The 16215-nt window shown below is 41.8% G+C and overlaps 1 protein-coding gene across 7 annotated transcripts in view; it reads left to right on the plus strand.

The window, feature by feature from the left end:
- Positions 1-16215, plus strand: part of CCSER1 (coiled-coil serine rich protein 1) — a 1092378-nt gene that overhangs the window by 282505 nt on the left and 793658 nt on the right. For all 7 annotated transcript variants that reach the window (XM_048846959.2, XM_075127522.1, XM_075127524.1 and 4 more), the window contains exon 5: positions 4954-5074. In XM_048846959.2, the coding sequence (XP_048702916.2) occupies positions 4954-5074 (121 nt within the window). The remainder of the gene's footprint in view (positions 1-4953; positions 5075-16215) is intronic.

The following is a 16215-nucleotide window of genomic DNA, read 5'->3' on the forward strand; positions in this document are numbered from 1 at the left end:
TGAATGAAAGTGGTGCAGCTCTCCCTCACATGCCGGCACCAGCTGCTGCTGCTGCCTAAGGCTACAGCACAAGAGCAGAGCCGGCGGCAGGCTGAGGCAGTTGGCTGCTGCTGCTGAACCTCAGGAGGGGGAGAGGAAGGAGGAACACATATGCTTGGCAGCCCTCCCCTCCCCCTGTACCCACCAGGAGGAGATGCTGAGGGGGGCTTCCTTCTGGCAGGAGATAACTGGACTGGACGTCACTCATCTGACCAGCTACTGGGGCTTCGGTGAGTGTTTGACCCTGTGATCTGCTCGCCTGCCCTGCCCTGCCCTGCCATCACTCCTGCCCAACAGTGAGGCTATGGTGAGGGGCAGCAGGGGAGGAAGGAAGCCACATGTGATGGCAGTTCCCTCCCCATAAGTGCAGCACCCTCCCACCCCCTCGCAGAGCCCGCACCCCCACCCCTTTCCCACACCCGCGCTCTGGCCCCCAAACTCCCTCCCAGAGTCTGCACCCCCAGCCCAGAGCCTGCACCCCCTTCTCACACACCCTCTCCTGCCCCCAAACTCCCTCCCAGAGCCTGCACCCCTCACCCCCTCCTTCACCCCCACCCCCTGCCCCAGTCCAGAGACTGCACCCAGCACCCAAACTCCATCCCAGAGCCCAACGTCTCAACCGTCCTACACCCCAATCCCCTGCCCCAGCCCAGGTCCTGTACCTCAGACCTCCTCCCCCGACCCAAACTCCCTCGCAGATCATTAGGCAGGTGGGGGCTCTGGGCCTTCTGGGCACCACCAAAATTTCTTCGAACCTGACCTGCAGTCAGGCATATTCTTATTTCTGTAATGAAATTTATGAACAGATAATAAGAGGAGAGGATATGAATATTGCTTCTTGCCTTGCTGCCACCTTTTCATGACATTTTAGTTAATTACCTTGTGCCATAATGATGTACTGCTGCGTGTGCAGAGATTCAAGATAGCAAGGTAGTGATGTAGTTGCTTTGAGAAGCAATGCCAACGCTGCATCTCTGTGAGAAGCTGGAAGGAGAAGAAACAGTTGATCAAATGTCCCAAACTCAGAATAAATTCTGATCAAGCAAATAAACCTCTGCAGGATTAAGAAGGCTTCACCTTCACCTGTATGTGTAAAGGAGTTATTCTACCACAGTAAACCATTTGCCTACTAAACAAAAGTAGTCAGATTTCAGGAGTTGGTCCACTCATATGAAGTTCTTCTGGAAAAGATTATTTGAATAAGAATACACTAATTGATCAAAATGATCAGGCAGAATATCCTCTGCAGGTTCTTTAGATAGGGATCAGATAGCTCTGGATGTTCACTCTGAAAGTTGCAAGATGACAGTATAAAACTATAGCTGTTTGAAGGGGCACCCAGTCTACTGTTATAAAATAAAAATAAAGGATAGTTGTATGGTCCCGTACTGTCCTATTTTTGCATGTGTATTGGAGAGGGCATTTGGCGATGCACACATGCGCACACACAATATTTGCCTCTTTGTTTATGTGTATATAGCGACAGTTTATTTCCCAGTTATAAAATAAAGTACGTAGAGAAGCATATACTTGTCCAACTTGTCTTTGGAGTCAGCCTTCTTTTGTTGGTCAATATATAGGACAGTGATTAGGTTATAGACATCACTTTTAAGGATGGAAGAGGTGGAAGTGACATTTTAGAAACTAGTTCTGTTTATGTTTCCAGTGGTTTAGACAGACTCAAGAAGGGATACAAATATTTTATTATATATGGATAAAAAATCCTGGAAGATGTCAAGTGTATTCAAAAATAGTTACCTGAATTCCACATATGCATTAATGTACAGCTTCTCTTCCTGTCAACATCTCATAGATTTCTTCCCATGCTTGGGCCATCTGTACTGTTTATCTTAATCACTCAGGAAAGTCAGGAGCCCTCTGCATGCCTGCACCAGTAAATATCCCCCTTATTCCTCTGTGTGATTTACCCACATCTCCAGATCATCTGCATGGGGGAGAGCTGCTATTCCTCTTCCTGCACAGGTGAAAGGGTGGAGCCAAGATTCCACGCCATGCGCTCCTGTCCCGTCCCATCATGTAGCACCCGGCAGAGCTGAGCCTTGGTGGAGGCAATAGTCATCTGTGGCCGGAAAGGGGCTGAGGAAGCATACTTCGATCATGAAATAAGGCATCTGAATTGTTATTCTCTGAATCACAGTTCAGTCCCTGTCCTGCTCCTGGGCCAGCACAGTTATTCACTATCTACTGTCCCTTAGTTGGACTGGATTTTGAGGTTACAATCTAGCCACTACAGCTGGCGAAGATTAAAAAAGGCAGAGAATGGGAGAACAAGGCGTTTCACTCATGACATCACAAAGGGATGGATGCTCATGGGCTGGAGACCGTGGGGATAAGCCAGCCCTGGTTAAAGGATGAGCCACACCTGGGTTGCATCAAGTGATCCGCATGTAAAAAACAATGCAGGAAGTTGCAGTAAAGTGGGGAAGACAAGGAGATTGCAGCTATGGCTGTAGATACTGCAGGGAGCAAGAAGGCTTCTGCAGGTCCTGAATCAGCAGAGAAAAAGCTGAAGAAGCAGGAGAGAGTGGGAGAAGGCTCTTCAGGCAGGGAGGCCTTGGGGAGACCCTGTCTGAGCAGGGAAGAGACTTGTGACAGTCAGCTGGGCCAAAGACTGCTTGAGCTTGTGCTTTGTTAATCGGCAGACAGACAATGAACTGGCCTTAAAGCCTAGAGGATCAGAGGATTCAATAAAGTAGACTCCGAGAGAGAGCTTGTTTGAGCTATGTGTGGACAATCAGTTCTTAAAGGGCTACGAAGAGGGGGAAAACAGAGTCGGAATGCCGTAGAATGACCTTTGGCCACTTGGTGATGCTCAGGTGGAGGCCAGCCCATGTTTAATTGCAAATGTGTTCATTAAAATGAAAAATTTATTCTATTGGGAACACACTCACAATGCCTTATAATTCTTTTTAATATTGACTATTATGTGTTACTCGATTAAATACATGCTGAATTTCACAACAGTCTTGGCTTTTGCATGAGGATATTGTAAAGCAAGAGTGGACAGTTGATGCTGAATAACCATATAGAAAATAATCTGTGGGAGCACCTAGATGATGAGAATGTCAGAACAAAGAGAGAGTCTTTGATAAACAGGTAGCAAAATGTCAGAGAACTTTTCACAGGCAATAAAATATTGGCATCTCTCACCAATAGAATCATAAATATATTCTCAGTGGCCTGTTTCCATGCAAATTGGTCATAAGAGTTTTGCTCCATTACTCCTGAGAAGCTCAGCAATGAAGAGAAATTAGGTAGCCCACGAGGATGTACTGGAGGGCCTGATCCAAAACCTGCTGCATTCAATGGAAAGACTTAATGGGTGCTGGATCAAGCCCATATATATCAATTAGTTCTAGGTTCTAAGCCTGCCATAACCCTTTCCTTTAAACCGATGGTTCCCAAACTTGTTCCGCTGCTTGTGCAGGGAAAGCCCCTGGCGGGTCGGGCCAGTTTGTTTACCTGCCACGTCCGCAGGTTCTGCCGATTGCGGCTCCCAGTGGCCATGGTTCGCTGCTCCAGGCCAATGGGGGCTGCTGGAAGCAGCAGCCAGTAAGTCACTCAGCGCGCGCCGCTTCCAGCAGCTCCCATTGGCCTGGAGCAGTGAACCGCGGCCCCTGGGAGCCGCGATCGGCCGAATCTGCAGATGCGGCAGGTAAACAAACCGGCCCGGCAGGGGCTTTTAGTGATAGTTGTCAGTCATCCTTGATCCATTAATATTTTCTTTTTATAGACAACAATGAAAGTAACTCATTGCTTAAAAAATGGGCCACCTCGTTCTGTGCTTTCTTGCTCATGCATGATATATTTCACAATTATGTAACTATTCTATAAGAAGCTGCTGCACTTTGTACAATACACCAGATTTTACTTCCACCTTTTTTTCAGCTCATAAATGTAGACCTTGGCTGCAAAGGAAATCTATATCTTCCTCAATGCGTTGCAGTGTGTGGTGACCGCTTTAGTACGAAATTACCAGTGACTCTCACGTATTAGATCTGATCATTTTTGAAACAATTATAGTTTAGTATGTTAGTAAGAGGCCATTTATTGTACAGACTTCTTTTGTTGGCGGTCATTGGCAAGATCCTCAGATCAGGTAAATTGGCATGCTTCCCATTTTAAATACAGTCTGGGTGGCCTCATCCTGCACTGGAATATTTGAGCAATCCCTATTAAGAAACAATTGACAAACAGTGTGGTCCAGTAGATCAGGCCGAAAACCTGGTCTATTCTGGGCTTTGTAGTTGCCTTGCTGTATCATCCTTGGCGAGTCACTTGAGCTCCTTTTTCACCGTCACCATCTGTTTGTCTCCTGTTAGGACTGTTAGGTCTTCAGGGCAGGGCTGGGTCTATCCTGTTTTACGATACATTCGAAAGTTTCCTGTCACCATCAGGCTCTGGTAGGCACTACCATAATGTAGATAATGAATAAAATTAAAATCCATGGAGGTTACATGCAAATAACTAACCAAACTTTCTCAAATCTCTACCCGCAAAAAAGAGTCGTTTTCTTGTTTGGTGTGAAGTTTTGAAAAGGGGAGGTTTGTATGAGTGTGCTGTTTTATCTAAGTCTTGCTTCTTCCATCACTTTTGACATGACAAATATTAAAAAAATCCAGGGTCAGATTCTGCCACTCTGAAGTTGCGCCTTGCACACAAGTAATCGTACTGAAATATTTAGGGCTTTTGGCAAGAAGAAAATGCTATTTGAATGCATAAAGATGACAAAACCTGGCCTACAGTTATTGTGAAAATGTTATGGCAATCAGAGTTTGATAAATTATTTGTTTTTTTTTCATCATCTTGTGAAAGTCTTGACAAATATATATATATAATTTTAAATTGACATTGAGTGTGCTTTGTAATACTCAAAATATTTTATCTTCACAGTTTGCCGGGAAGATTCATATCAGTCCATCGTCTCCTGTGCTGCCGTAGTACTTACGCCTATAGAACCACCCGGGGAAGCAAAGAAAAAAGAAGAGCCAAAAATGCCTGAGGTGGCCAAACGGTGAGTGAATTGTTAAAATATTCATTTCCATTGCAATTTAAGCAGCAAAACCAAATTGTGCCCTTAGATACGCATGAGCAATTCCTTTCCACTTCACCAAGATTTCTGATTATATAGCTGAGGGCAGAAATTGGCCTGAGGCTGGGTAGGTTTCTTTTGCTTAACAGTAAACACCTTCCTGTGGTTGAGGTAATCAGGTGGTTCTTCATTGTGAGGTAGGCAATGGATATTCATATCCCAGGAAATAGATTTTTAAAGAGTTTTATTATTGTTCTTTATTTCTATATAAATAATTCTTAATACTTGCATAATCTTTCTGTTCAGTAATTGATAGTATAAAGACCATTCATTCCTAAAAGCTTTGCTCTACTTCTATATTTCAGTATTTTTCAGTGACTGTTTTTACTGCTTTGATGTAAGGTATGATGGCAACTTCAGGAGTGTAGTAGTGGGCTTCCAAGTAAATCCTATTAAATTAAACACACTGTAGTTTGATATCTTGCACCACTGCTTTGGATGAGAAACATAACCACAGCATGGGTAGGAGCATTTATCTTGCAATACCAGGCAGGATGGTTGTTCCTTAACAATTGAGTCCTTGGAGAATGGAAAAGACACATTTTTCATGAAAAGAAGAAAATGCTTTGTGCAGTGACTAAGCACTGCAGTTAAAATTGGAGGCTATACATTTTAAAATGCACCAGGTAATTTTAAAGATAATTTAGGATTCTATAATATCAACCATCATTACTCAAGGATAGATCTTTGGGCTGCATTAAAGTCCTTATCTTCAGTTCAGCAGACGGTAAGGAAACTTAATTTTGGATATTTATTATCAGAAATTCTATTTCCACAAAACCTTAGTCTGAACACTAGCAAACTTTGAAAGGTTAAGAAGTTAGAAATCAGATCCTCAACCTAGATTCCAATGTGGTAAGTCAGGATCAAACTTAGAAATATCTGCACTCTTTCTATTTTATCGCAAGGAGTAACAGATCTGACGTCTGTCCATCCCCATTCCTTCTAACCTACATAGGTAGTTTGAATTCAGATCCAGATCAAGATCTGAGCTCCGTGGCTCAGGCCTGTATCCAACTGTAATATGTATTCCACATCTGAGATAAGTCATTTGTTGTGAATCTATCTATAATTAAATGATTAGCTATATAATAGGCATTACTTTTGCTATTATTACATTCAGTCGAATATTGGAACGTATTTTTATATAGTGTGTTGTAGTATTTTAGCAACATGATTCTGCATCATATCCTTCTGTACCTCTCTGAATACGAAGTATTTGAAGAAGGTTTTAGCACTCAAAGTTTTGGACTGGGATCTAGAGTCTTCAGGCTGAAACACTACAGTAATTTGTATTTTCTCTGCACTGAGAGGCAAACCTTTGTTTGTTCTTTGATCTACCTTCTCCCATACAAATTTGATCTGCAGTTTCACCTTTGTAATCTCTTGTGGATTTGGTCTAAGGCAATTTCTGTATGTGCTCAAGGAGTGAATGATGCTTTCTGGTTGACTTTTTCTTTCACCTAATTGATATTAGCAAGTCTGTTTTTTTTACCCTTCAAAACACAGTGGCAATATTTTCAAAAAAAACCCTGGCAATCATATAAATTTCTCTGGTGTCATGCACACGAAGGTCTCCGTAACAAGCTCTGACCTCTGATATTGTAGAGGTTTGCATACTTCAAAATGTGCACCTCTTGCACTGTGATTGCTGAAACATATTTGAATATATCCACATGAATCAAAAGCAGATACTATCACTTTTTATTAGTATATTTGTACTAATACATCTACCAAACTATACCGGGGGGAAGGAGTGAAACACCTCTCCAGAACTGCTGAGCACATCTTTGATTAAGATTTCAGTAAATTATCTTGAAATTTTCGAAGCACTTTGGAGCCAATTACTTAATTTTATCATTCATTTATTGTGTGATGTTATGATTAACTAACATGTCATGTCATATATAATCATTGTATGTGAAATAGATTTAAGTTGTAGGATTATAGAAGTATGAGACTGATCAGTATTTAGATGTAAGTGTGAATTAGGTATCTAAGTAACTCGGTCTGAATCGCAAAGCCTACAAGCTGAGGCCTGTAAAATGTCATTTTAGCAATACCAGGCCATAGATTTAAGAAATCTTTGACATAAGTGATGAAAGAATGAGCCTATGCCACAAAATTATGAGAAAAGATGTGCCAATGAGTGGTATTGTGAAAAATTAAAGGCAAGATTAATTTTTTATTACAAGATACCCTATAGTGCACTCTGCGGTTAGGCCATGTGTTAGAAAAACGTGACGATCTGTGTAACTGCTAATGAGAATAAAAGGAACCACAAACAACCTGTGGAAAATGGAGTGCCCCAATATTCTTGGGGAGCACAATACAAATGAGGAAAAAGAGGATGGACACCTCCATGCACATGCACAGAATGTTGGAGTAGTCAGAATCATAAAGATAAAGGAGGGCTCTCAAATTAGATAAAATTAATTATTTAGGGGAAAACTAGCAGGAATCATCCCTCTACCGATGATTAATTGGCAAGGCATGCATCAGACCCTAAGAATATTGTTCAGGATGTCAGTATAACTATATTTGTAACTTGTGCATAGGTCTTTAGAGGATTTTTGTATGCATGGGTAATCATAACCTAAATTGTAACTTTAATAAAACTTGTAAAACAGATGAGAGCCATGTCTATATTTAGAAGCGTACAGTGGCACAGCAGTACTGATACAGCTCTGTTGCTGTAAGCGTGCTCGTGTAGCCGCATCCTGCCAATGGGAGAGAGTCTACCGTCGACATACCAACTCAGTACCAGCTCAGTGAGCGGCAGGAGTTATGTTAGCGGGCGAGCATCTCCCACCGACATAATGCTGTGCGCACGAGCGCTTATCCTGGCAAAACTTCTGTCACTCAGGGGTGTGTTTTTGCTTGTGTGGACATGGCCTAGATCTTGTACTTTTGAATGTATGTGTGGTCACTATCCTTGGTCTTTGTGTGTTCCTAGATGCTCTGAATCTGAAGCAGGTATCAAAAGTGGCTTTCACTTTGTTGAGCTTGAAACTGTAGCCACCGGAGCCGAACCCATGGTGGTGTAATACAGCATTGCTAAGTTCACTTGAAATAAAATACAAGGCTACAATTTACTGGGAGGATTAAGGTGTAAAGGCTGAGTGTTGTGGAGCACCATTCTTAATGCTCCTTTCATTTCTTTCTCCTGTCTCCCTACATTTTTTTCACTCTATCATCTACACAAACATCATTTCTGAATGCTGAAAAAGCACAAGATCAAATCCACACAGACACACCCCTGGACCCCCGACCTGGGATATTCTATCTACTACCCAAGATCCATAAACCTGGAAATCCTGGGCGCCCCATCATCTCAGCATTGGCACCCTGACAGCAGGATTGTCTGGCTATGTAGACTCCCTCCTCAGGCCCTACGCTACCAGCACTCCCAGCTACCTTCGAGACACCACTGACTTCCTGAGGAAACTACCGTCCATCGGTGATCTTCCTGACAACACCATCCTGGCCACTATGGATGTAGAAGCCCTCTACACCAACATTCCACACAAAGATAGACTACAAGCCGTCAAGAACACTATCCCCAATAATATCACGGCTAACCTGGTGGCTGAATTTTGTGACTTTGTCCTTACCCATAACTATTTTACATTTGGGGACAATGTATACCTTCAGATCAGCGGCACTGCTATGGGTACCCGCATGGCCCCACAGTATGCCAACATTTTTATGGCTGATTTAGAACAACGCTTCCTCAGCTCTCGTCCCCTAATGCCCCTACTCTACTTGCGCTATATTGATGACATCTTCATCATCTGGACCCATGGAAAAGAAGCCCTTGAGGAATTCCACCATGATTTCAACAATTTCCATCCCACCATCAACCTCAGCCTGGTCCAGTCCACACAAGAGATCCACTTCCTGGACACTACAGTGCTAATAAACGATGGTCACATAAACACCACCCTATACCGGAAACCTACTGACTGCTATTCCTACCTACATGCCTCCAGCTTTCACCCTGACCACACCACACGATCCATCGTCTACAGCCAAGCTCTGCGATACAACCCCTCAGACAGAGGGGTTCAACCCCTCAGACAGAGACAGACACCTACAAGATCTCTATCAAGCATTCTTACAACTATAATACCCACCTGCGGAAGTGAAGAAACAGATTGATAGAGCCAGAAGAGTTCCCAGAAGTCACCTACTACAGGACAGGCCTAACAAAGAAAATAACAGAACACCACTAGCCGTCACCTTCAGCCCCCAACTAAAACCCCTCCAATACATTATTAAGGATCTACAACCTATCCTGAAGGACGACCCAACACTCTCACAAATCTTGGGAGACAGGCCTGTCCTTGCCTACAGACAGCCCCCCAACCTGAAGCAAATACTCACCAGCAACCACATACCACACAACAGAACCACTAACCCAGGAACCTATCCTTGCAACAAAGCCCGTTGCCAACTGTGCCCACATATCTATTCAGGGGACACCATCACAGGGCCTAATAACATCAGCCACACTATCAGAGGCTCGTTCACCTGCACATCCACCAATGTGATATATGCCATCATGTGCCAGCAGTGCCCCTCTGCCATGTACATTGGTCAAACTGGACAGTCTCTACGTAAAAGAGTAAATGGACACAAATCAGATGTCAAGAATTATAACATTCATAAACCATTCGGAGAACACTTCAGTCTCTCTGGTCACACGATTACAGACATGAAAGTTGCTATTTTACAACAAAAAAGCTTCAGATCCAGACTCCAGCGAGAAACTGCTGAATTGGAATTCATTTGCAAATTGGATACAATTAACTTAGGCTTGAATAGAGACTGGGAGTGGCTTAGTCATTATGCAAGGTAGCCTATTTCCCCTTGTTTTTTCCTACCCCCCCCCAGACGTTCTTGTTAAACCCTGGATTTCTGCTGGAAATGGCCCACCTTGATTATCATACACATTGTAAGGAGAGTGGTCACTTTGGATAAGCTATTACCAGCAGGAGAGTGAGTTTGTGTGTGTGTGTGTGGGCGGGCGGGGGGTGTGTGTGAGAAAACCTGCATTCGTGCTGGAAATGGTCCAACTTGATTATCATACACATTGTAAGGAGAGTGATCACTTTAGATAAGCTATTACCAGCAGGAGAGTGGGGTGGGAGGAGATATTTTTTCATGCTTTGTGTGTATATAATAAGATCTTCTACACTTTTCACAGTATGCATCCGATGAAGTGAGCTGTAGCTCACGAAAGCTTATGCTCAGATAAATTGGTTAGTCTCTAAGGTGCCACAAGTTCTCCTTTTCTTTTTATCATTTCCATCGCCATTCATGAGGCTACAACCCTCTTTTCATTCAACATCTCCTTTAAAATTTTCTTCTTCTATGAGGGCCACTAATTGAGAAATTAGAATGGGGGGAAAAACCCAAACCCAATAATGTGTTCCTGCATCTAGATATCCCATTGTGTCTTCTGTTTGTGTCCCTCTTAGATGCCAAGCCTGCAAATTGGTTTTGCATTGTCAGGCTCCTGTCACCATACAGAACCACACTGACTTCTTCATTGCAACTCTGCATGTCTGAATTATTCTATTTATATGGAGCAGTTTGCAGATTCAAGGCTTTAGATTGTAAAATCTGGGATTACTAAACTATAGATGATGTTTTCTGAATAGAATGTAGGAGTTAGTCTATTTAACAGTATCTTGGGTGCACACTTTCTATGTCTTTCTGAAAATGTTTTGGGTGTGTATAGGTGTAAATAAAATTGAAATAAATAACCAAGTGCTGTTGAAAGAGGGTGTGTTCCTCAATAATGATGCGAGGCAGTTGTGTAGTATGACAGATGCAAATGCGGCTATAAAAATGGCCTTGTTGAGAAGACCATAAGGTGAACATACTTAATGGGAAAGTATGCTACATGTTTTTAAGGCTAGGAATGGATGCTCTGTATTTATAAGTACCAAGTAAAATGTGTCATAATATAAATGAGACAAGGTAGTTAGGGTAATATCTTTTATTGGACCAACTTCTGTTGGTGAAAGAGACAAGATTTTGGGCTTACATGGAGCTCTTCTTCAAGTCGGGGAAAGGCACTCAGAGTGTCACAGCTAAATACAAGGTTGACCAAATTGCTCAGCATAAGGAGTTAACACATATTGTAAGAGACCGCTCAAAGTGAAGCGAGCAGTTAACACCCCCACTGTCATAGGACAAAAGAGGGAATTAGTGGGTTATGGATTGTTGTAATGGGCCATAAATCCAGGGTCTCTATTCAGTCCACGATTTGTAGTATCTCACAAAGTTATGAATTTAAGCTCCCAGACTAATGATTTTAAGATGATGTGCAGTCTTCCTTTGAGGACAAGGACTGAGAGGTCAGATATGAAGTGATCATTTTGTGAAAAGGGTTTGCCCACAGGTGATGCAGTGTTTTTGTCTTTCATCATTTTTCTGTGTGAGTTTGTTCGAGAGGGTAGTGATGGTGGTCTTCTTTCACCCAAATAGTTGTTGTTAGGACATTTAGTGCACTGGATGAGGTGCACCACAAGTTGTGATAGGCATGTGTAGGACCCATGGATCTTGAAAGGTGTGTTGTGGGGGTTATTTATCATTTGAACAGTGGAGATATTTCTTCAGGTTTTGCATCTGTTGTTCTGGCAGGGTCTGGTGCCACTTTCAGTTGGTGTGTCCTGATCTGTGGGGAACTTGCTTCTAATGATGAGCTTGGTGAGCTGTTTGAAGGCCAGAAGAGGGGGTTCAGGAAAGAATATGAGGTTTAATGATACCTTATAAGGGTTCCAGTGTGGGTGGTAGGTGGTATTTAGGGGGTTGCAGTTGGAGGTTGTTGTTTTTTCTGTATTGAAGCAGGTTCATTCAAGGTATTTGGGTGGGTCATTTCGTGATGCAATTTACTTCTTGGATGCAGTGTCCTTGTTTGGTGAAGGTGGTTTTAAGTATGCTAAGGTATGTATCTCAGACTTTTTCCTTGGATCATGTTCTGTGGTATCTGAGTGCCTGACTGTAGACAAGAAAGTTCTTGGTGTGTTTGGGGTGATTACCGGATCTGTATAAGTACGTGTGGATGATCCTTGAATGGTTTCTTACAATATGTGTTAACTCCTTATCCTAAACAATCTGTTCCACTTTGTGTTTAGCTGTGACACTCAGTTCTTTTCACAGATCCTGAAGACTTCTGTGCAAGCTCAAAAGCATGTATTTTCACCCACAGAAGTTGGTCCAATAAAAGATATTACCTCATCTACCTTGTCTTTCTAATATCCTGGGATCTACACAGCTGCAACAACACCGCAAACAATGGAAAATATTGAATTTTACTGTGTAAAATGGAAACTCCACAACATGAAGAAAAAGGAGGCAAAACTTAACCATGTCATCTGTGTCCTGAGGAAATAGAAGAAACAACATACCATCCACAGAGGACTCACCATCTAGATCCTTCTGGCCACAACCTACAGCTTCAAATATGCAGAGCCACCTCCTGCACCTCACATATTCCAGAAGGGACTAGCTCAAACAAGAAATCATTACATACTCTAACACACTTGAAGGAAAAAAATCAGGAAACCTACCTGGAAATCATTCAAGAATCCCCAAATTACAAAAAAACAAAACAAAACAACCTCATGACAGCCATCCAACACAACAACAAAAAGTGGAACTAACTAAAGCAACTCCACAACCCACACTTCCTCTGGGTGAAACCATGACACCAGGACCCACCACATGGACACTACCCGATACCCACAACATCTTCAATTCATCAAGATTACCCATATAACTGGAGCTGAGTTATCTGTACTCTCCAAGGGACTGAACTTCTGCCCCACCATAGAACCTGATCTCATACCAACATGTGGAGAACAAGGAGAATTCTTTCACCATCTCGAAGAATTTTTTCACAACAAAGACAACACCACTCACAACAAACATGTCTATCCCCCACCAAAAGCCAAAAGAAAAAAGAATCTTCTAACTCGATGACCTACAGCAGATAAAATCATACACTTTATCATTACATTGATTGCTTCAGGGGAAAAAAAAACACTGAAATCCTTAACAAACATCACACATTCCCTACCACTGAGAGGACAGCTGTAGTGTCCCAGAAATCCAACAACCAGATAGCTTCCACTTTGTCTGCTGGTTTGGTTACTATCGTAGGTGTCACCTATGATAAGGGCTTATAATATTAACAGTTACTAGTTGACAGATACTTATATTATGTGACCTGGCATGTCAATCTGGCCCATAGTCAAGCTGCATGTAGCATCTGCAGGACATAGTCTATGCAGACTGGAAACACAAAACAAGAATAGGCCTTCAGTTTAAACTGCCTAATGTTTGATTAACCTTGTTGTTATGTCTTAGGAACAAAAGTGCTTAACTTTTTAAAATAATATATGGTATTTGTTTATCGTAATTACTGTAAGCAGCAAATGAACATGCCAGAAAAGATAGCAGAAAGTTCAAAATCTTTGAAGAGCTCCTAAGCTGACATACAGTGGGACTAGGGGGAATAAAAAGACCAATTTTATCTCCCTCCCACCCCCACAAGATTTTTGTTTTGGAGGAGCTCATAAATATTTAATTAGAAAGCTGTTCATTAAGCATATCTGGGTAATTATTAGATCATATTTGAGTTGCACGCAGTAGGCAAAATATTTCCCTCACTAAAAGTGCATTTGTTAAGAACTTGGTTAGAGAGTGGCAGCAGCTGAGCACAGGCTCCTAGGTGGCTTCTTGCTGGCAATAAGGAGTCATTGCTCAGAAAGTTCTGGGGGTGATATCCTCTGCTTCACTGAGAAGAAGAAGAAAAAAAAGAACAATATGCCCCAATCCCTATTACATGGTATTAATCACAGTTATAGAGTTGGGCTGAGGGCTTTAAGGCTCTCTGGCCATCTAACTATCCTGTCTTGAGGCTGGGAGAGTGCCAAGAATTGCTCTGCTCCTGTGCCAGATGCATTTAGTAGGGGAGTAAGTTATCATCTCCTTAGGGTAAGGGCTGTGACTTCTCCTATGTTCTGTCCTCGATGAAGCATGGAATCAGTGTTAAGTGAGTAATAAGAAGCTACTCTCTCTGAGTCCTTTCCCCTCCTTCTCCACAGCACACTGTGCAGTGCAGCAAAGGTTTTTTTTTTCCTCAGCAAAAGTTAAGAATTGGAATGAAAGTAGGCAGTCTCCAACCCTCTCCTATCCCTCCCTCCCAGATTTGTAAGCCCATTTGGTCGAGAACATACCACGGATCCATTGTTTAAATCTGTAGTAAAAAAACATTTTTTAAAAAATGATGTTTTGACATTCAGTGCAAATTTTCAAGGCCTCTTTGTATTGCTATGGTGATAGTTCAGCCAGTCTCTCTTGAATGGACACAGATGATAACACTCTAAAAAATCTTTTATCTGGGTAGGAAATGCTGAAGATAGTCTTAATCCTTTAAAATCAAAATCAAGAAGATGCAGAGATAGAATCGTGATATGAGGAATCCTCCCTTTCACTGCAAGTGTCTAACAAATGGTGTGGGAGGGAAAGCTAGACTTGGAATATTTCAGTTATGCTTTAAAAATAACTTTTCTTTAAACGTCTATGACCGTACGATCAATTGAAAGCTCACGCTATCACCTATGGACAGTGCTGTAAGAAATGTCCCTCAGGTGCACTGGGTCAGTATTCTGCTGCTAAATGCAAACAGTAAGGAAATCCATTCACAAGTTACCAATATATGAGAAAGTGCCAGGATATAGAAACAAAAGCCTTGATTTGGCAAAGTACTGAAGCACGTGCTTAACTTTAAGCACATGAGTATTCTCATGCGACTTGTTTTTAAGCATGTGCTTAAGTACTTTGTTTAATTGGGGGCAAAGGTGATCCTTTTTTAAAGGACGATACTTCTATGGAAAAATATTGGACTAATACAATTTTTTAAAGTAAACAAATAGAAGATCACATATAATCTTAAACTCTCAAACTATAATGGGGATAAAGACAGCAAGGATTCATTTAGCTGAAAATTTACCAGTTCATAAATAAACAGATTCCTTTAGAACTTTTTAGGATGGTAACCAAGAATTAAAATGCTGATTTTTTTTTTTTGACAGTTGCATATTTGGGCCTTAGTTAAAACCTGTTTATAATCAAAGAGAATTAGTGTGTTGTCCTGAATAACAAGTGGCTGGAACTTGTGGAAGTGAAAAAGGGATAAAGGGAATTTGGATGCAGGCCTCTTAGTTTTCTCTGAAATGAGCAGGAGTCAGGCTAACTCTAACCGTCCTAACATGAGACTTAAAGCAGGGCCTGGGTGAGTGGGAAGCGAGTGGGAAAGAACTGTAAGAGATGTTGTTTGACCTTGTGTGAGATAAGAATGAAATGTAGACTATAGCAGAAATTGCTGAGAAAAATAAGATATCAGGAAGGAATATGTATAAACAAAATGCAGCTGTTGATCATTACTGTATGTAACAAAAGGTATAAATGTTTGCCCTAATTGTTTATCTTTTGAGAGACCTGCCTAGACAGGGTGAATCCCTGTCAGTGTGAACTCTCTCCTCCTTGCAATTGCTTGAGAATAAAGACTGTCTCTGACTTGCTGCAACCAACCTAAGAGTGAAGGCTGCGTTTTTTCCACAAACTAAATGGCATATCAATTTTATGGCCCTTTCGTGATGATGATGTTAAATTTGTATGTAGCAGTAACATGAGAGCTTTGAATAACCTCATAAGGGTTTTTATTGGTGACTTGAGTTGATTAACGTCTTCAGTGCATTTAGGCTCTGATGCAGCAAGTGACTTTTACATGCTTAAAGTTATATGTTTGTGTGTAGTTCCACTGGAGTCAGTAGGACTGCTTACTTACAGAAAGTTAAGAACATACTTAAATACTCCTCTGAACTGAGGCCTTTGTGCAAGTCTGTGTGCAAACTAGGAATTTGCTTGTGCAGATACCCAGTTTGGCAGCTAAGAAGTTGGTTGCGCATAAACTGTGTCCTTAGTAGGAGCAGTAAATATATGTGTAAAGCTGACAGACCCCGGTCGTCGGCAGGCAGGATGGA

The sequence above is a fragment of the Caretta caretta genome, chromosome 4, assembly GCF_965140235.1.
Source record: "Caretta caretta isolate rCarCar2 chromosome 4, rCarCar1.hap1, whole genome shotgun sequence".
Taxonomy (NCBI): domain Eukaryota; kingdom Metazoa; phylum Chordata; order Testudines; family Cheloniidae; genus Caretta; species Caretta caretta.